General features: G+C 55.5%; 1 protein-coding gene across 5 annotated transcripts in view; it reads left to right on the plus strand.

Moving 5' to 3' along the window:
* Positions 1-13,429, plus strand: part of UBTF (upstream binding transcription factor) — a 15,798-nt gene extending 2,369 nt beyond the window's left edge. For 2 of the 5 annotated variants that reach the window (XM_019665650.1, XM_019665649.1), the window contains exons 2-21: positions 1,523-1,647; positions 3,115-3,290; positions 3,838-3,921; positions 4,016-4,171; positions 6,510-6,574; positions 6,856-6,976; positions 7,333-7,443; positions 7,781-7,914; positions 8,045-8,186; positions 8,486-8,527; positions 8,637-8,750; positions 8,838-8,993; positions 9,367-9,522; positions 9,624-9,734; positions 10,136-10,224; positions 10,321-10,510; positions 11,295-11,342; positions 11,448-11,519; positions 11,612-11,755; positions 11,849-13,429. In XM_019665650.1, the coding sequence (XP_019521195.1) occupies positions 1,590-1,647; positions 3,115-3,290; positions 3,838-3,921; positions 4,016-4,171; positions 6,510-6,574; positions 6,856-6,976; positions 7,333-7,443; positions 7,781-7,914; positions 8,045-8,186; positions 8,486-8,527; positions 8,637-8,750; positions 8,838-8,993; positions 9,367-9,522; positions 9,624-9,734; positions 10,136-10,224; positions 10,321-10,510; positions 11,295-11,342; positions 11,448-11,519; positions 11,612-11,755; positions 11,849-11,974 (2,295 nt within the window). In that variant the 5' untranslated portion in view covers positions 1,523-1,589 and the 3' untranslated portion in view covers positions 11,975-13,429. Of the gene's footprint in view, positions 1-256; positions 369-770; positions 853-1,522; positions 1,648-3,114; positions 3,291-3,837; positions 3,922-4,015; positions 4,172-6,509; positions 6,575-6,855; positions 6,977-7,332; positions 7,444-7,780; positions 7,915-8,044; positions 8,187-8,485; positions 8,528-8,636; positions 8,751-8,837; positions 8,994-9,366; positions 9,523-9,623; positions 9,735-10,135; positions 10,225-10,320; positions 10,511-11,294; positions 11,343-11,447; positions 11,520-11,611; positions 11,756-11,848 lie in introns of those variants that run through there. The other 3 variants (XM_019665647.1, XM_019665648.1, XM_019665651.1) reach the window with 3 other exon arrangements.
* The last annotated feature ends 5,791 nt before the right edge of the window (positions 13,430-19,220 follow it).

The raw sequence follows: 19,220 nt of genomic DNA on the forward strand, positions 1-19,220 counted from the left end.
CCTCCCGCTCCTCCTCCTCCCTTCTCCCTCCTCCTCCCCGCTCCGGCGGCGGAGGCTGCGGCGGCGGCGGGGGGTGTGCGAGCTGAGGCCGGGGCCGGCGGGCGGGCGGCGGGCGGGCTGCCTGCAGGCGGAGGGCGCTGTGCTTTGTGCTTTTCGCCGCGAGGAGCAGCAGGCAGCAGCCACAGCCGCCGCCGCCGCCACAGCAGCAGCAGCCGCCGCCCCAGCGCCGCCGCCGCGCCCGGAGGAGGAGCCGCTGCCGCCGCGGGAGGGAGCTGCGGCTGTGCCCGGCCGAGCGGGGGAGGGCGCCGCCGCTCAGAGCCGGGGAGGGAGCCGCCGGAGAGGGAAGCCCGGAGGCCGCGCTGCACCGGGTAACCAAGGCGGCTTGGGACGCGCGCCGGAGTCGGGGCAAGGAGGCAGGGAGCGAACCGCGGGTGCAGTGGACGCCCGGAGAGAGCCCGGGTCGACCCCCGGGCAGGGAACTGGGCGAGGGAGGAGGACCGGGGCACTGGAGAGGACGCCGAGAGCCGGGGGAGGGGAGGGCAGGAAGCGAGGCCCGAGTGGAGCCCGGGCCGCGGGGCGGAGAAGCCCGCGCTTCTCGGAGCCGGCAGGCGCAGTTCTCGACGGCCGCCGGAGGGGGCGGCGGGGCCGGTGAGCGCTGCGCCCCCGCCTCCGGGCCGCCATCCTCCCGCCCTCTCCTTGGCTCGGCTCCCCGGAGGCCGGGGCGGGGGCGCCGGCGGGGCTGGGCCGCAAGCTCGGGGGAGGAGGCGGCGGTTCCCGCCGTGGTCGCGCCTCTGCGCCGGGTTCCTCCGTGCGCGTCGGGGTGGCTGGGCGGCGGCGGCGCCTCTGGCCGGGGTGAGTGGCTCGGGGGCGGGGGGCAGCCTAGACCGCTTCTCTCCGGCTGCTCGTCCGCCCAAGCGGGCGGGGACGGCGTCGGGAGCCCGAGAGGGGGGGCAGCGGGAATCCGGATCCGGTCCCCGGGGGCGGTGCGGCCGCTGAGCTCCGGGGCCGGCGGCGGCTGCGCTGCGTCCGGGTCCCCGCCGGGTTGCGGAGGCGGGGGGAACCGGCAGGGGGGAGGCGAGAGGAGGAGACTGCGGCGCGTGCCCGCTTCCGCGGCCGCGCGCGCCCTTTACCCGCCCTTCCTCTTCCCCCGCCCTCCAGCCTGGGGCCTCCCCGGGGCGGGCGCACGGAGGAGGAGTTTTTTTTTTTTTTTTTTGCCCGGGTGGGGGAAGGAGGGCGGAGGGAGGGCGCTAGCTGCACGCGGGAGCTGGAAGCAGTCTCTCGCGTGGGCAGGGGAGGGCGCACGCTGCTGAGCCGGGCTGCAGGGGCTGGGGGGAGGGGGCTAGGAGGAAGAGGAGGAGCTCACTCCCACACCCACCCACCCAATTAAGTCTACCAGGGTCCTAGCAGGGTCTCTGTGAGAGTGGGGATCTGTGATCCCCCCCTCCCCTCTGGGGGAGGGAGGGATAGAGAATCCTCACCTCTCTGCACACCTGAGTAGAGACTGGTGGTATCTCTTCTAAAGGGTGAGTTGGCTTTGAACCTGGGTTGTCCGGCCAGCACAACCGAAGAGGTGGCTGGACGGCTGGAGAATGAACGGAGAAGCCGACTGCCCCACAGACCTGGAAATGGCCGCCCCCAAAGGCCAAGGTAGGAGCCCCCCACCCTCATTCCTCTAAATGGTTTCTCCAGTCTTCATTTTCTGAATTGAGATGGGGGGAAGGGTGTCTATAAAAGTCAGCATCTCTTACACTGGAGGTTTGGCTAAATCCAAATTATTAGGCCTTGTATTTTTCACACACCATTCCTCCCACGTTAGAGAGAGAGGGAGAAGGAGACCACTGCAAGCCTTCTTTCTAGGGTTCCCAGTCATTCCGGAGCATGTCCTCTCCCAGTGTCAGTGTCCTGGAATGGGAGGAAGGATGTCCTAGGAATGTGGAGGAAGGGGGAGAAGAGAGGGATTGGGAAGGATTTACGGGGTTTTTTCATTGTTATTAAGAGGACAAGGTTTTTGGTAAGATAATTGGAGAGAGAGAGTATTTTAGTGGTTTGAGATCCCAAGCCAAGGGAGTTATGTACATAACTAGACCCTTCCCCACCCTGTACGGATCCACTGTGTATGGGGGCAGGGGGTAGGATGAAGCTGAACATCTGGCAATGCCTGTGGGACATTGAGAGGAGAGAAGATTATGGGTTTCTGTGACCTGCCCTACAGAAACCCTGCCCCAGGTTGCCAGATGTAAATGCAAATGAGGAGCCCTTTGACTCCTAGCCTTGAATAGCTGTTCTAGCTCACCTTCCAGGGTAGCCACCCTCCAGAGCGGCCTCACTGGAGCTGCATTTCAATGGCTGGAAATAGCTGATCCAGACCCCCCTTTTTTGCCTATATGGGGAGTTGGGCTGAGAAGACAACTCAATTCTGGAGGTTCTTCCTGGAGGAAGACGCTGAAAGCCTTTGCCTGCCCGCCTTGCCTCACAGCTGCCCTTTATGAAAAGGAAGAGCCATTTCCATTCTTCTTACTTGCCCCAAATTCTCCTTTGGTCTTTCTTGAGAGGCCAAGAGGGCGGGGCGTGATGAAATACCCATGTCTCTAATGTTACTTTACAGGTGTGCTGTAGAGAAACATCTTTGTGGGTTCTCCTTACTGCCCACACCCCACCCTCGGTCATTGAACTTTTAAGATACCCACCTAGAACTTGGACGTGAACTTGGCTACACATTCAGAAATGTTGCCTCCTTGTTTCCCTCCCCTCCCTGATAAACTAGCTGTTTCCCACAGGGCCCCAAATCACGGTAGCCTCGTTTCCTCCCTTTCCCTATAATAAATAGTAATCTCATGGCAGCCTGGCATGTTAGAAATGATAATAGCTTTGAAGTAAGCCAAACTTGAGTTTAGGTCCTGCTTCCTAGGTATAATGCTGTCTGGACTGGAGTTCCTGCTCTAATCCATATGGCCACAGTTTTTCCTTAGAGCTAGGCCATATTTTGTCTGTGTTTTCAGATGGGAGGTAACCAGGGACTGCAGTGCTTTGGGGAGGAAGAGTTGAGCACATAAGGACTGGGGGACACATAGGGGGATAGCATGAGCCAGGCATGATTGCTTTTCTTCTACCTAGACCGCTGGTCCCAGGAAGACATGCTGACTTTGCTAGAATGCATGAAGAACAACCTTCCATCCAATGACAGCTCCAAGTTTAAAACCACTGAGTCACATATGGACTGGGAAAAAGTAGCATTTAAAGACTTTTCCGGAGACATGTGCAAATTGAAATGGGTGGAGATTTCTAACGAGGTAAGTGATCCTCCCCTCTTCCTGACACATATGAACACATATTTATACAGATCCCTGCATCAACCTTCCTGATGGGGGAGGTGAAACAGAAGTCAACAAACAGGAAGGAAAAAGATGGGGTGAAGTGCTCATGCGGTCGCCCTTGTGCATTTTGGGAGGTAGCACGGTTGACAGCACTGGCCTAGAGTTCTCGGTTCTGCCACTTTCTAGCTGTGTGGCCTTGAACACTTACCACCTTGGAGTTTCTGTCACCTGAGCTGTTCTGGGGATTGAGTGAGATACTGGCATGGGAACCACATCGAGGTCAGGTGGTCACCTTGTTGCTGTCCTTTGGTGTGTACTGCCTGCCTGGTCCTCTGCAGTAGACATGGGCCAGTGCCTCTGTGTCAGGGGCTGCCTGAGTTGTGTGGCTGTTGGCCTCTGCCCTTTTTTTTTAAATAAATTCAGTCTAGTGGAAAGTAGAGGAGTCCCATTAAAAATGGGGGTATGCTACTGGGTAGTGTCCCCTCTTCTGAACTTCCCCTTCCTCTCACCTCCCTTCTTCCAGGTAAGGAAGTTCCGTACATTGACAGAATTGATCCTCGATGCTCAGGAACATGTTAAAAATCCTTACAAAGGCAAAAAACTCAAGGTGAGTTTCCAGGAGGAGTACGAGGGGTAGGAGAGGAATGATCCAAATAATAGATGGTACCTGACCTTCACCATGTCCTTGTCTCTCCTTCCAGAAACACCCGGACTTCCCAAAGAAGCCCCTGACCCCTTATTTCCGCTTCTTCATGGAGAAGCGGGCCAAGTATGCAAAACTTCATCCTGAGATGAGCAACCTGGACCTGACCAAGATTCTGTCCAAGAAATATAAGGAGCTGCCAGAGAAGAAGAAGGTGGGGGGAGGGAGGCTAAGATGGGGGTAGGGAGGGAAAAGGCTGGGAGCAGCTGGTATGGTGTAGGTCAGCTGTTAGGGACAGGGGGTGGGGCTGAGACAGAGGGACTTGGCATCAGGGACGTGGGCAGGTCAGCAAAGCAGAGCAGGGCCTTGGGCAGCCATACCTCATCACCCCGTCCCAGGTCCACACGCCATCAGGTATGGGCACTGTTGTAGGTATAACCCAGGTTGAGGCAGGCGCTCAGACCAGCCACAGTCCACAGCACTCTTTCATAGAGTAGAGCTCTGATCCCATGCACCTGTCCTCACTGGCCTGTACAGCAGTTTTTTACACTCTGACACATCCCGGTATGGTCTTATTGGATGCTTGCAGTATCCGCATAAAGGCAACCCCAGGAGAACAGATTATCCTGATTTAGTGGGCACGGAACTGGGATACAGGAGGGCTATCGTGCCCCAGGTCATACAACTAATGATGTTAGAACAGGACTTGGGTTTAGTACTCCAGATTCCCTATCTACTGCTATTCTCACTGCTACATCTGCACATTAGATGGGCTTTTTTCCCCATGCACACATTTGCCCAAGGACACACATTGTCCCTAATGGCCTCATGCTGTCCCAGATCACCTGAGGCTGTTGACCTTGAGCAGAGGTTGCTCCAGCCTCCCAAGCAGGGGTGGACACAGTCGAGCACAGTGAGGTCAAGTGGTTCCTCGAAGAGATAGGCAGCAAAGCACTGAAGGAGCCTGCAACTGGGGCATGAGAGAGATGGACACACAGAAGAGATGCTAGACGGCAAGATGGGAGCCAGGGAGAGAGGTGGTGAGGGGCAGCAGGAGTAACGAGTTGTCCACAGCCAGCTCTTAGAAGGTGGCACCGGCTGTCACACTGTGAGTACCTTTTGTCCATCCTGGCTGTGGGCTCCCATCTCCTTGGTTCTGGACCCAAAAAAGGAATGAACTTGGCTGGGTAAAACCAGCTATCTGCAACAGCTGCCTGAGCCGAGCCAGAACATGAATTGCTGGAGCGGTTCTTGACCCTTTGATGGGGATATTGCAGAGTTCACTGTATGTGCGACATCCAGTCACTCATGGGATGGGAGAGGGAGAGGCAGAGGGTCTGAGGATCAGCAAGGGACAGGAGGAACTATGTGGTAGAGTGGACAGGGTGGTGCCAGCCTTGGCGACATGAGACTTGGGCCTGTTCTGGCTCCCAATGAATCGCTGTGTGTGTGTGTGTGACCTTTGGTAAGTCACTTTACTTTTCCGGGCCTGCTTTTATCTGAGGTATGGAAGCTGAGCCTGATCTGTGTGGTTCCTTCCAGTTCAAAAAGCTGCTATTGTGCGTGAGGAGGACTGAGATTGGGGCAGAGCAGGCTGGGCTCTGCTCCCGGTTTCTGCCGGAATCGCAGGAGAGCGGAGCTACCTTTCTGCCTGCACCTGGTGCCTCTTCTGTGAGAGGCAGGGATTGGGCTCAATCACCATGCGCCCCTGGTCCCTTCCAGTGCTGACTCTTATGAGTTTGGGAAAAGGGAGAAAGGAAAGGACACTGAGTGGGAACCAGGACAGGAGGTAGATGAGGAAGGGAAAGAGATTGGAAAGGAAGTAGAGTAAGGAGTGTGGCAAGGTAGGAAAGATGCAGGGAGGAGTCGGGTGATGGTGGGAAGGCCAACGGAAGGGGTGGAGGAGGAGGCAGGGAAGCCAAGTGACAGGCAAAACCAAGTGGCTGAAGGGGGATGGTATCAGAATTGTAAAGGATAACCAGGAATCCAGAGGTGGTGGATGGGGAGAAATATCCAAATGTAGGAGACATCTTTTAGGAGGTGATTTGCGTTGCAAGAATTTCTTCTGGGTTCCCTTCAGTAGTCTGTCCCCTTGTGCTTTGGAAGCAGGACTCAGCCTGCCCCTGGCCCAGTGGGCCACCTCTGAGGGGGCAGACCAGTATCGGCTGCCACAGACAAGGGAGGAGGGAGCGGCAGAGGCAAGGCCTACACCTTCTCCTGACTCCTCATTGTGGGAGTTCTGAGGTGTTGGGGAAAGGTGGAGGGGTAGTTTTGGGGGGAGTCCCAGCCTTGTCACTGCTTACTGTGTGACTGGGTCATGCCACGTCCCCTCTCTGGGACTCTTTAACTCTCTTAAAAGGAGGGAATAGGATGTAGGATGTGTTCCCCCGCCCAACCCACTGGAAGGCAGGCCAGCATCCCCTGCCTGCTCATGCCATCTTCCATTCGTCCACGTCACCAACTGGGAGGCAAAATAGTTAGCAAGGAGGACTCGGTGGCTTTTGTAGCTCAGGTCTTGGGTTGTGGATGACCCCATCCCCTCCTCCCCCCAGATGAAATATATTCAGGACTTCCAGAGGGAGAAACAGGAGTTCGAGAGAAACCTGGCTCGATTCAGGTAAGGGAGTGGAGCCCACAGGAGGGCCAGAGGGATCTGGGTGTGACAGGATAGGGTAACACTGACCAGAGCCTTGAGCTTGCCATCCATGAGGCATGGAAGATGGATGGGTTACTTGTAGACCCTAGTGGGTCATACTCAAAGGCAGGAACAGGCAGCCACTGTCCCACAAATCCCCAGTTGAGAGGCCTAGGAGCCTTGGTGGGTGGGGCAGCTAGCTTGGTTTGCCCTGGCAGGATCTCCCTTCACCCGCTGATTATTACTCCCCACGCCCTGGCTAGGGAGGATCACCCTGACCTAATCCAGAATGCCAAGAAGTCGGACATCCCCGAGAAGCCCAAAACCCCCCAGCAGCTGTGGTACACCCATGAGAAGAAGGTGTATCTCAAAGTGCGGCCAGATGTGAGTGTCCGGCCAAGGGGTGGGGGCAGAGGGCACAGGTGGTGGCAAGGGGGGAGCCGCACCAGTTCGGCTGGGCAGGGTGCAGGGGAGCAGGAGAGGAGGCCCCTCCCCAGGGGTGGGCTGCATGGACAGGGCCTGGGCCAGCTGGCGTGCGAGTGTGTGCGTGCGTGCGTGCGTGAGCCTGTCCCCTTGCACCCAGGCGGGACCCCCGCCTCTCTGCCTTCCCCTCCTGGCCTGTGGGGGACACTCCTGTGACCTCCTGTGGCCTGAGGGGGCGGGGCCTCTGTGCCCCCCACCCCCCTCCCTTCCCCCTGCCCCTGGCTGCCTGTGTGTGTCTGACGGCTTTTGGTTTGCAGGCCACTACGAAGGAGGTGAAGGACTCCCTGGGGAAGCAGTGGTCTCAGCTCTCGGACAAAAAGAGGCTGAAATGGATTCATAAGGCCCTGGAGCAGCGGAAGGAGTACGAGGTTAGGCTTCCGCTGCGCTCCTCCCCATCCGGCTCTTCACGAGCCTCTGCCCTCTGACTCTGGCCTCCGCATTCTGCAGGAGGCAGTCACTCCCCATCCCTCCATTGAGGGAGGGGCCTTTTAGGCCCCTCACCTCTGCCCCTACCTTCTCCACCCCACCCCCCATGAGATCTCAGGCTAGGGCAGGGCAGGGCACCACTACTCGTGTGACACAGCAGACACACGGCCACCCCCCAGCTTTGCTCCTTGCCTCCCCTCCCCAGCGGCTCTCCCCCCTCCCCAGCCCCGGCTAACCCCACACCCCGTTGCCCTCCATCCCCCCCACCTCACTGTGCAGGAGATTATGCGTGACTATATCCAGAAGCACCCCGAGCTGAACATCAGTGAGGAGGGCATCACCAAGTCCACCCTCACCAAGGCCGAACGCCAGCTCAAGGACAAGTTTGATGGGCGACCCACCAAGCCACCTCCGTGAGCACTGCCCTGGGGCGGGTGGATGGGTGGACAAGTGGGCAGCTAGGTTCAGGTTCTGGAAATGAGGCTTGCTGCCCTGGGCCACCCTGTTGCTCACTGGGACACTCCTCCCTTGCGGTTCTGATAGGAATAGCTACTCACTGTACTGCGCAGAGCTGATGGCCAACATGAAGGACGTGCCCAGCACAGAGCGCATGGTGCTATGCAGCCAGCAGTGGAAGCTGCTCTCCCAGAAGGAGAAGGATGCCTACCACAAGAAGTGCGACCAGGTGAGCTGTAGTGGGAACCACCCCTGGAAAGGGATAACTCCTGGAGACCCTTGGGGACCTTGGGGGTTTGAAAAATGAGGTCTGGCCCCTTGGGCACATTTCACACTTGGTGTTGTGCTGGATTTAGCATCTGGGCAGATGAACAGCTAGTGTCAGGCCTTATGCTTACCATTTATGGAGGGAGATGACACCCCATCCAGGCCCTGGGTGGCTTGCTGAGGGCTCCTATCCTGCGAGCACTGAAGGGTTCCCCATGCGCCTGCCCCTCAGACTGACCCTGCTTCCCCTTTCTGTCCCAGAAAAAGAAAGACTACGAGGTGGAACTGCTCCGTTTTCTAGAGGTGAGTGGCTGAGGCAATGGGCAGACAGAGGCCTGGGGATTGGCGGGCAAGGCCCTTAGGACAACTTGGGAGCAGAGTGTGAACTGGGCACCTTTTCTCCCTGGACCAGAGCCTTCCTGAGGAGGAGCAGCAACGGGTCTTGGGGGAGGAGAAGATGTTGAACATCAACAAGAAGCAAGCCACCAGCCCAGCCTCCAAGAAGCCCTCCCAGGAAGGGGGCAAGGTGGGCAGGGGGCACCACTTTGCAGGTGGGGGCGGGGAAGGCAGGCTCTTGTCAACATCTGGTGGCCTCCCCTCTGCACATCTACAGGGCGGCTCAGAGAAGCCCAAAAGACCTGTGTCAGCCATGTTCATCTTCTCTGAGGAGAAGCGGCGGCAGCTGCAAGAGGAACGGCCGGAGCTCTCAGAGAGCGAGCTGACCCGCCTGCTGGCCCGCATGTGGAACGACTTATCAGAGAAGAAGAAGGTCAGGCTGACCAGACCAGAGGGGCTGCTGGGGCGGCTGAGCGTAGGCTGCTTCTCCCCTAGGGCCTGGCTGTACTTCCTCACCCTTGCCCTGTGTGAGCCACACGTGTGCCTGGGCTCAGATGGTGGGGCTGGGAGCCCAGCAAGCCGGAAGGCGGGAAGCTGTCAGCTGAGGGCTGTTGGCTCTCTGGGGAGCAACGCTGGTGGGCGGGGCTGAGCCTCAGGCTGGAGACATCTGCACCAGCCCACGCCTCTGCTTGTCCCACCCTTGGGGCGGCTGTGGTGGTGGTGGGGTTGCCTTCAACTGCTGGATGGGGAACGCGCGCCCCCTGGGGGTGGCCGGAAGACTGATGCTTCATGCCATCCTTATGCAGGCCAAGTACAAGGCCCGTGAGGCGGCGCTGAAGGCACAGTCTGAGAGGAAGCCAGGCGCTGAGCGCGAGGAACGGGGCAAGCTGCCTGAGTCGCCCAAGAGAGCGGAGGAAATCTGGCAACAGAGCGTCATTGGCGACTACCTGGCCCGCTTTAAGGTAGCAAAAAGTGGGAAAGGGGTGGTTCTACAGCCTGTCCACGCAGGCCTCCTCCACCCCCAGGTGACTCCTCCCACAGCTGACTCCCTGTCTGTCCCCAGAATGACCGGGTGAAGGCATTGAAAGCCATGGAGATGACCTGGAATAACATGGAGAAGAAGGAGAAACTTATGTGGATTAAGAAGGCGGCTGAAGACCAAAAGCGATATGAGGTGGGAAGGGGGCTGCAGGTTAGTGCAGTGGGGTGGGATGGAACTGGGGTCACCTCCCTTTGCTTAAAACTTGGGAGCCCCCTTTTGGGTGTGCAGCTTTCCTCACTTCATGGGGCTTGGAGCCTGAAGTCCTGGCCTTAGTTGTCTCTTCTCTGAGCCTCAGCGACGCATCAGTAAAATGGATGTGATGATGCAAGTCACATGAGTGTAGTTATGACAGCACTTTCAAACTACAGTGCCTGACACAGGTGTGAGGTGTCAAGAAGTTCCCTGGCTGTGCCTCAGTTTCTCCTCCTTCCTGGCACATATAGGAGAACCAGCTGAGGCGTTGATGGCATGGGGCAGGCGGTAGGAATATGTTGGAGGTAGGATGAGTGTAACATTTCCAGGTTTCCCCACAGAGAGAGCTGAGTGAGATGCGGGCACCCCCAGCTGCTGCAAACTCTTCCAAGAAGATGAAGTTCCAGGGAGAGCCCAAGAAGCCTCCCATGTGAGTTTGGAGCCCACCCTGGACATGGGGAGGGTCAGGGCTGAAGGGCTCCTTGGTCAATATCCTGACCCTCCCTGTACCATCCCCACCCCCCAGGAACGGTTACCAGAAGTTCTCCCAGGAGCTGCTGTCCAATGGGGAGCTGAATCACCTGCCGCTGAAGGAGCGCATGGTGGAGATTGGCAGCCGCTGGCAGCGCATCTCCCAGAGCCAGAAGGAGCACTACAAAAAGCTGGCTGAGGAGCAGCAGAAGCAGTACAAAGTGCACCTAGACCTCTGGGTCAAGGTGAGAGGGCAGGGGAGCCTTGGAAAAGGGAGGCATCATGCTGGCTAGTCTGCACTCATGATTTCATTCAGTGCCCCAGCAGTCCTACAGGGTAATGATTACTATCAAAGATAAGGAAACCAAAGCTCAGAGTGGTTAAGTAACTTACCCCAGGTCACAGAGCTAGGAAGTAGAAAAATCCAAATCAGACTGCCTTTCCCTCCCAGCTGGGACCAGGGGACCTCTCCTAGACTCTAGCTTGGTCCCCTACCTCTGAGCCTCCCCGCTTTGTGTCTTGGTTGAGCAGTGGGATCTGTAAAGTGGAGAGAGTCACTTATGTCCTCCCCAACCACCAGGCAGGTTGGCCGAGGAGCCAGGGAAATAGGGTTTAGGTGTTTCAGAAGTTTGCGATCCCCAGACTGCCTTGTCAGTGGCTTCAGGCTTGGTGTAGGGGTCAGAGTGATGATGCCAGACTACGGAGGGGCCATCATGGGGGGCTGCTCTGAGTTGAAGGCCCTGATTCTGGAGCCTCCATTTGAGTAGAACAGGAGGGACATGAAAACCAACAGTCTTAGGACAGGTTGGCTAGAAAAGGATTCCAGGCATCCTAAGCAGAAATATTGGAGTTGGGTTCTCAGATCCCAGGAGTTCTCTGCAGAGACCCAAGGTATGGGGAGGCCGGGAGGGGTAAAGTTGGGGGTGGTTAAAGTTGGGGGTGGTAAATGCTGTCTGGCACTTGGTCAACATGCTTGATCAGCAGTAGTTTGGGTAGTGTTCCAACCCTCACCTCCTCTGTCTTCCCCAGAGTCTGTCTCCCCAGGACCGCGCAGCATATAAAGAATACATCTCCAATGTGAGTCTGGGATTGGGAGCAAGGTGGCACGGGTAAGGGGGTGATTGGGAGGGTGGGGTTTGGCACTCATGGCTGCTCTGTCTGCGTTTCCATCCTCTCCTACAGAAACGCAAGAGCATTACCAAGCTGCGAGGCCCAAACCCCAAGTCCAGCCGGACTACCCTGCAGTCCAAGTCGGTAAGGAGTCCCTACCAGACGGGGGCGGGAGGGGCGTCCGTGGCACCTGGAGTGGCATGGCAGAAAGCACTGATGCACCCCATCCCTCCCAGGAGTCTGAGGAAGATGATGATGAAGATGAGGAGGATGAGGATGAGGATGAAGAGGAAGATGATGATGAGAATGGTGACTCCTCTGAGGATGGTGGGGACTCCTCTGAGTCCAGCAGCGAGGATGAGAGCGAGGACGGGGATGAGGTGGGCAGGCTGGCATAGTGGGAAGGGAGGGTAAGGCCCTGCCAGAACAGCCACTCGATGACATGTTTTTGCACTGCCCCTCCCACCCCCCAGAATGAGGAAGATGATGAGGATGAAGATGATGATGAGGATGATGATGAGGATGAAGACAACGAGTCCGAGGGCAGCAGCTCCAGCTCTTCCTCCTCAGGGGACTCCTCGGACTCTGACTCCAACTGAGGCTCGGCCCTCTTGGGGCTTCCCTCCCCACTGACCGCCTTTGTTTCTCCCCTTTGTTCTTCTGTCCCTTGCTCCCAGCCTCTCCCAATTTCTTTCTTTCTTTCTTTCTTTCTTTTTTAAACAAAATATGGTGGTGGGGGGGGAGGGGCTGGAGGAGCCCAAGCCAGGACTCTGCAGCCTCAGAGACATCAGCCCTGAGGGGCCCTCCCAGAAGCGCAACCATCAGACTGAGCCACCACTGGACCGGCCCGGCCCATCCCTCTGCACTTGTGGTTCCGGCACGGACAATGGACCTGGGTTGGGGTGGGGGGTCCCAAAGAGTTCAGTGAGGCCCGCTACACCTGAATCCCAACCCAAGGGAGGGTGGAAGCTTGGGGAGGACCCCTCCCTTCCCAGAGGGGCTTGCCGCCTGGACCCCGACATTGGAACTGGAGGCAGGGAACGTGGGGAGAGGAGAGTGGATGCCTATGAGAAAATAGGCACTGCCCCATAGCCTTCTCCCCTGCTCCCCGCAGGAAGGAGCTGCCTGGACCCACTCGGGGAGGGGGCAGAAGTGTTTTTTATATATGTGTATATATTTTTTTTTAAGCTCTGAGCTGTCAACGAGACGTTTCCTACCGATCTCGGCTGCCGTCTCTGTTGTCATTTCTGGGAGAGGGAGGGTTTAGGGGTAGACTTGGGACTTTTTTAAAACCTGATATGTATGGAAAGTGTGTGTGTGTGTGTGTGTGTGTGTGTGTGTGTGTGTGTGTGTGTGTGTGTGTGTGTGTGTGTGTGTGTGTGTGTGTCCTGTACATAGCATGGGTGCACCTGTGGATGTGTGCAAAGGCTCTGTGTGTGTGTGTGTGTGTGTAAGTGTGTAAGAAGGGGAAGCCCACATCAGTCCAAATCTGGTAAAAGGGTTGGTGAGGGTCAGGGAGACAGTGATCCTAGTGGGAACAGGCTGGGGTGGCCCCTTTCTCCACATTCTCTGCTTTGCGTAACCTCTGATTCAATTTTGGGGGGTGTACTAAAGCCACTCTGATGCTTCCCGTATCAGCTTCCCACACCAGCTTCCCACTACCAGGGCCATGTGACTCTGAGTTGCTGCTGGTCTCCAATATCCAGCAGGACAGTAAGGAGTGGGACAGACCGGGTGAACCTTAAAGCTTGTATTTTTGGTGGGTAAGGCCTCCCCATCTTATCTGAGGAGTTGCCTGGCTATCTTAGGCTCAGAACTTGGGCTTCAAGTGATGTGTTGCAAGCTCTTACCCATCTCTCCTGCCTTTCCCTCATACCCTCTAGCTCCCCGTCTCCATTTCCTTTGATTTCTCAGGTCTGCTCCCTTCCTGCACCCCACCCCCCAAACCCACAACTGAGGTCGGCAAAAACTGCTTTTGCAGATGTCCCTCTAACCCTTCCCAGCGATCCCGAAATTTTTGGTGCCCTGATTGCTAGACTTAATAAGCCAAGCCACCTTATCTGTCAGTTTAATTTTTTTTGTTTTTGATAAATTTTTTTTTTTTGCAATCATGTCATTGACCTACTTAATTGGGGCTCTGTGCTTTTCTACTTTTCCCCTCTAAATGAAAGCCAAGGGATAGGGGAAGAGTGGGAACTACACCTAGGAGGTGGGGTAGGAAAGGTGGGTCCCACTCCCAAAGGAAGGCAGACAATCTGCTTTGCCTTGGATGTGGTGCTGGGGGTGGGGAGAGCTAAGGAGGGACACTCCACTTCTACTCCCACTCGCCTTTGTCCTGATCCTGGGAATTAGGCACAAGGGTTCATATGTTCTGTTTCTTCCTGAGAGCCCCTGCAAAGAACCCCATTCCCTATTCAAATGCCCCTGTGCTGTTGTATTTTAGTGGAATGTGTTTTCATTTAAAAACAACTTTGAATGGGGCGCCTTTTTTCCTGTTTTAAAAATTGAAAAATTCTTACAGTACAAACAGGGCTGTGGGGGTGGGGGTGTTGGTGCTGTAAGAGGTCACTGAGTGCATTTTGGCACTGGGATGGGACGGCTGGGGAGGGAGGATCCCTGCTCCCCCCCCCCCACCTTTTTTTTTCTAATATTTAAGGAGTGTTTTTGTAGGTTTCAACAACAACCACAACTTGAATTTGTATCATGGGAGGTGGGAGGGAGTGGCTTAGAGATGTCTGCCTAAGCTCAAAGCCAACTGTGGAAGTTTTGTTTTCCCTTTTTTTGTACAATAAAGTGAAAAACAAAGGTTTGACTGCTGTCTGGTCACTGGAATCAATGAAGGTGGAGGGGCAGGGGTGACCCAGCAGGTTCAATGTGGAAAGACCCTTGAAGCCAGCTTGTTAGCCCCTTCCTAGAATCATCCTCTTTCCTGAAGTTTCCATAGGTAGCCTATCTGCACATTGTTATGTGCTACTGCTCTCACACTTTCTCAGTTCAGTTTGTTCACCTTGGATTGTCCAAGGTGAACAAATACATTATTTTCTCCCAGAATGCATTGCCTTGGGAAATAAGGGGTGATGAGCTACTAGGGTCAGGGTTTAAAAAGGGCTTATCTTCAGGAGCTGGGGTAACCCTCCCGCTTTGAGTCCTCAGCCTCACCCTAAGTTAGGAGTGACTTTCCTAACTCCACCCAGACTTCTGATGGGAAGTGGGCTGGGCCTCAGTGACTGCTGATAAGGAAGACAGCCTTCCCTGCACAGGCTTTGGTTGTGTTCCTGGAACCACCAAGAGCTGAAGACCCAGGCCCTGTCCAAGAGCTCTGTCTCAACCCCAAACCCTTCTATTCTTGGCCAAGCTTCTGAAAAGCCCATTGCCCCTCATGGTCTCCCATTTTCTCACCTCACACTCACCACTCCCCTGAGGTGATTAAAATCACTATATTCATCATTATATCGAGTAGGTACTTGTCTTTCTCTCAATTACTTGGTCTACTCTGCTGGCATCAGATCCTACTCATTCTATCCTAGGTGTTCATGTCACTCTATGAACCTCCAATTATCACCCATAGGTAAGCATTCCAAAAGGTGGTATCTATAGAAACCGCTGGTCCAAGCTGCAGACCTGTACAGATTTCTGTGTATCCTCTGGGATATCTTGCAGGCATCTCATACCTCAAGACCCCAAATAGTCACCAACCATCTAGTCATTCAATCTAGAAACCAGGGTTTCAGCCTTGACTCCTCTCTCCCTCTGTTACCTCTTCATTTATTTGTTTGCCTAGACCTACCCATTCCACTTCCCTGTCTCTCTGAAATCTGTCTACACTTGTTCACTGCTGCCATTCCTATCCTATTCAAGGCTACCACCATTGCTCAACTTCTGCCAAGTTCTCCTAAAACTGGTCTTCCTGTTTGTACTCTTGCCCCCTACAGTCCATTCTGCACACAGCAACCCAACAAATCTGATTTCTTCTGAACTTAACAATTTACCGTATCTTACTTACCATGGCCCTACAAGGTCTGGCACTGCTTCCCTTCTCCCACCTTCTCTCACCCCACTTTTCCTAACCACTCGCAATGATCCAGCCAAGTGATCTCTCTTTTGTTCCTCAAACATGCCTCCACAGGGCCTTTGCACTTGTTCTCTGCCCAAAATGCTATGCCCCCCAACTTACACATAGGTTTTCTTACCCTTCAGGCCTCAGCTCAAATGTCACCTCACAGACAGGCTTTCCCTGACTACCCTCTCTAGAGTGGCCTTCTCCTAAATCTCCTTGTTTATGTATTTATTGTTTATTGTATATCTCCCCAAGTAGAAGACAACTTATCTGTATGTTCATTACAGTAATCCCAGTAAAATTGCTTGGCATACATTTGACAAGAAACATTTGTTGAATGAGTGAATAAGTATGGCCCACAAGGCCCTGGGGGATCTGTTGCCGGTACTGGCCTCTTTGCCCCAACTCCAGCCACACACCAGCCATCCATGTCTCAAACTCTCTTCCGGGGCCTGTACACATTCTGCCTATACACATAACTGTTCCCTCTGCTTAGAACATTCCTCTTCACCTAGTTAATTCAGGGCTCCACTTAAAAGATCACTTCCTGGGTGCCTAGTTGGCTCAGTTGGTTAGAGCACAGTGCTCATAACACCAAGGTTACCAGTCTAATTCCCACATAGGCCAGTGATCTGCGCCCTCCACAACTAGATTGAAAACAATGACTTGACTTGGAGCTGAGCTGTGTCCTCCACAACTAGATTGAAGACAGCTACTTGACTTGGAGCTGATGGGTCCTAGAAAAACACACTGTTCCCCAATAAAATTTCTAAAAAAAAAAAAAAGAAAATCACTTCCTCCAGGGGAGCCTCCTCTGATCCCCTGACAAAAAATCTCCATGCCATTATTTTCTTCAGCAGCCTGGATGGCTTCACACTGTTTTGTTTCTACCACATCAGGCTATGCTAGGCTATAAGTTCCACTAGGACAAGTATGACTTTCTGGGTCACTGCTATAACATCAGGGCCTCACCCAGAGCCTGAACCAGTGCAGTCCTTAGTGTTTATTGATGTGCTAACTGTGAAGACTGGGCATGTACCTGAAGAGGTCACCACCACAGAGCAGCCCAGGCCAAGTGCTGAATGAATAGTACAGTCAAGTTGTAAAGTAGTTTGATCTGAGGATGGCCACAGCTGGGAAAGTGAGGAAGGATTTAGGTAAACAGGGAAGAGACAGAAAGACTTCCTGGGCATGTATGAATTCCTTAGGGCAGGATACATTGGGCATATTTAGAGACAGATCGATATCATTGGAGTGAATTCTTGATTCCCACTGTGGAGATACCTGAAGGCCTGGCTCAATCCTTTGCTCTGGACCCAAGTTTAACCACCTTCTGAGAGTCTCTACCAGCTGATCCCATAGTAACTACTCCAACATATCCCAAAATTAACTTGTCACTCTCCTCACATCTCCTCAGAGCTTCCCATCTTGGTTAAAGGTGTTTTCAGGGTCTTTCTCTCTTTACCCCTAACACCTCAATAAATAATAAGAGCCTACTACTTCTAAGGTTATATCCAGACTCCATACTCCTGAGTGATCTACTTGAAATGCAAGTCTGTTCAAACGATTCCCCTTGAGGACTCCCCATGGCCTATAGGGTTAAAACCCACAAACTCCTCAGAGCACCCTTAGTCCTGTGTGGTCTGACCTGCTCACCACGTGCTGCTTCTCCACCCATTCCTATGTTCCAGCCATACTTCTGGAGTTTGCTGTTTGGGACGTTTAGTGCTTTCTTGGCTTACCTTGACCTGGTCTATCTCCCACTACAAATAGCCTTTCCTGACCAACTCTCTTACATAATTTGATCCCTCCTCCTAGCCACTGTATACTCTTCTCTCATTTTTATCACATGGTTTGGCAATCATTTTCCTATAGGTCTGTCTACTCCACAAATTGTGGACTTCTTGAGGAAGCACAGCTGTCTTATTTCATATTTGTTGATGCAACCATAAGAATTCCTGCAGAGCACCGTAAGAATAACAGCTAAGATTTACCAGGCACTTACACCAAGAGTTTCACATGCACTGACTTGTCAATCCTCACAACAACCTAATGAGATAGGTACTATCATTATACTCAGTGACAACAGAGGAAACTGAGGCTTCAGAGCTCATTTACCCAAGTTCATTTGTCAAGTCCACAGATTAAAATTCAGGTCTGACTCCTGGTGTTAACCACTTAATACTATCTCTTCAGTAAATGTTTGCTAAAGATTAAGATTAAAGAGCAAATGATGGTCCCAAAGTATATGATTTAAAACTTTCCCCGTTTAATCTTATCTTCTGAGGGGAGAGTGCTGTCATATACCTGTTCCAGGACTCCAGTAACAAAATAACTGGCATGGAAGCGCCAATCTAGGTATCTACTGCGACTGGGAGTCTGAGAAGGGCCCTTTCTTTCAGAAGGTAAAGGCGGACAGTGAGAGCGGGCAGATATGGGCACACCCAGGAGAGTAACACTGGGTCGGGAGAAGGGTCTGACTGGTGCCAGGCAGGCTGTCTGAGAGGTGGGGGGTCCAGCGTGGGTTCCGGAAGCAGGAAAGGAGAGCAGGTGTGGGATCTAAATTAGGATGAGGGCGAGGATGACGCTCCGCTCAAAGGCACAGCTCGGCCTCCACCCGCAGCAGAGGACCCTCATCTCGGGCGTTTGTCGATTCGCAGGCCTGGAATGGGCTAAGACCCGACTAGAAACAGGGGAACAGCGGTTTGGACGGCATCACGGGTTTTTTGCCCTGCGGTGATAACTGCGCCCCACTTTAACTCCAGCCTCTTCACAGAAGTGGCTGCACGCTTCAGGGCAAACGCCGAGGTCGGGGGGCAGGGGGTGAGAAAGAGCCGGGAGCCCCGAGGGAAGGGCGGGGGAGCTTGGGCCGGAAGGCGTCCCAGGCTCGGCTGGGAGCCGGCGCTCTCTTTAGACGCCACCCGCTGCCCCCGCCCCGGAGCCGGCCGGGACGGCACAACGTCTCCACCCCCAGCGCACCGCGCACCTCACCTTGAACGCCGCCCCACCCACCGCCATCCTATTGGGCCTGCTGGGCCGAAGCGAGACGGCGATTGGCCGAGGTGTCTCCCGAAGGCCCCGCCCACGTCCCCGCCCCCTTCCCCGTCCGCCGGTACTTTGGACGGCGGCGTGGCGCCCCTCCTCCCCCGCCCGGTCCCCGCCCCCTGGAGCAAATGCTGCCGAGCTGCGGCCGCGGGGCAGATGCACGCGCTCGGGCCCTTCTAGCAGGCGCGAGCAGTCGCTGGGCGCGCGAAAGCGAAAGAAGGAAGAGGAAGGCAGGGCGGGGGCGGGGTGTTGAGGAGGGGCGGGAGGAGGAAGAGGAGGAGGTTGGAGCGTGCTCGCGCTTGGCCTCAAGCCCCCGCGGAGGGAGGGGGAGAGGGGCGCGCGCGCGCACGCTCGCGCTCTCGCTCGCTCCATCCATCCATCCTCCGGTCGCGGCACGCGCGCGCGCTCCGGGCTCGCGCCGCACCCCCCGCCCGGGAGAGGCGGGCTGGAGTGGGGGGCGGGGGGAGGGGCGCGCGGACGGCGCGCGGACTGCGCGCGGGCGGGGTGAGGTGAGGAGGAGGAGGCGGCGACGGGACGAGAAGGGAGGGGAAGGGGCCATGGCCGCCCGGTGAGGCGGCGAGGCGGGGGGGTGGCCCGACCCCCCGGCCCCGGGCCCTGGGTCCCGGGGAGAGGCGAGGACGGACCGACGGACATGGGGCTTGGGCCCCCTCCCCCCAGGTCTGGGTCAGCGCCCCTTCCCCTCCCCCCGGGCCGACGCGGAAACGCCCGGCTTCCCCCGGCTT

This window comes from Hipposideros armiger, unplaced genomic scaffold (assembly GCF_001890085.2).
Source record: "Hipposideros armiger isolate ML-2016 unplaced genomic scaffold, ASM189008v1 scaffold_447, whole genome shotgun sequence".
Classification (NCBI taxonomy): Eukaryota; Metazoa; Chordata; class Mammalia; order Chiroptera; family Hipposideridae; genus Hipposideros; species Hipposideros armiger.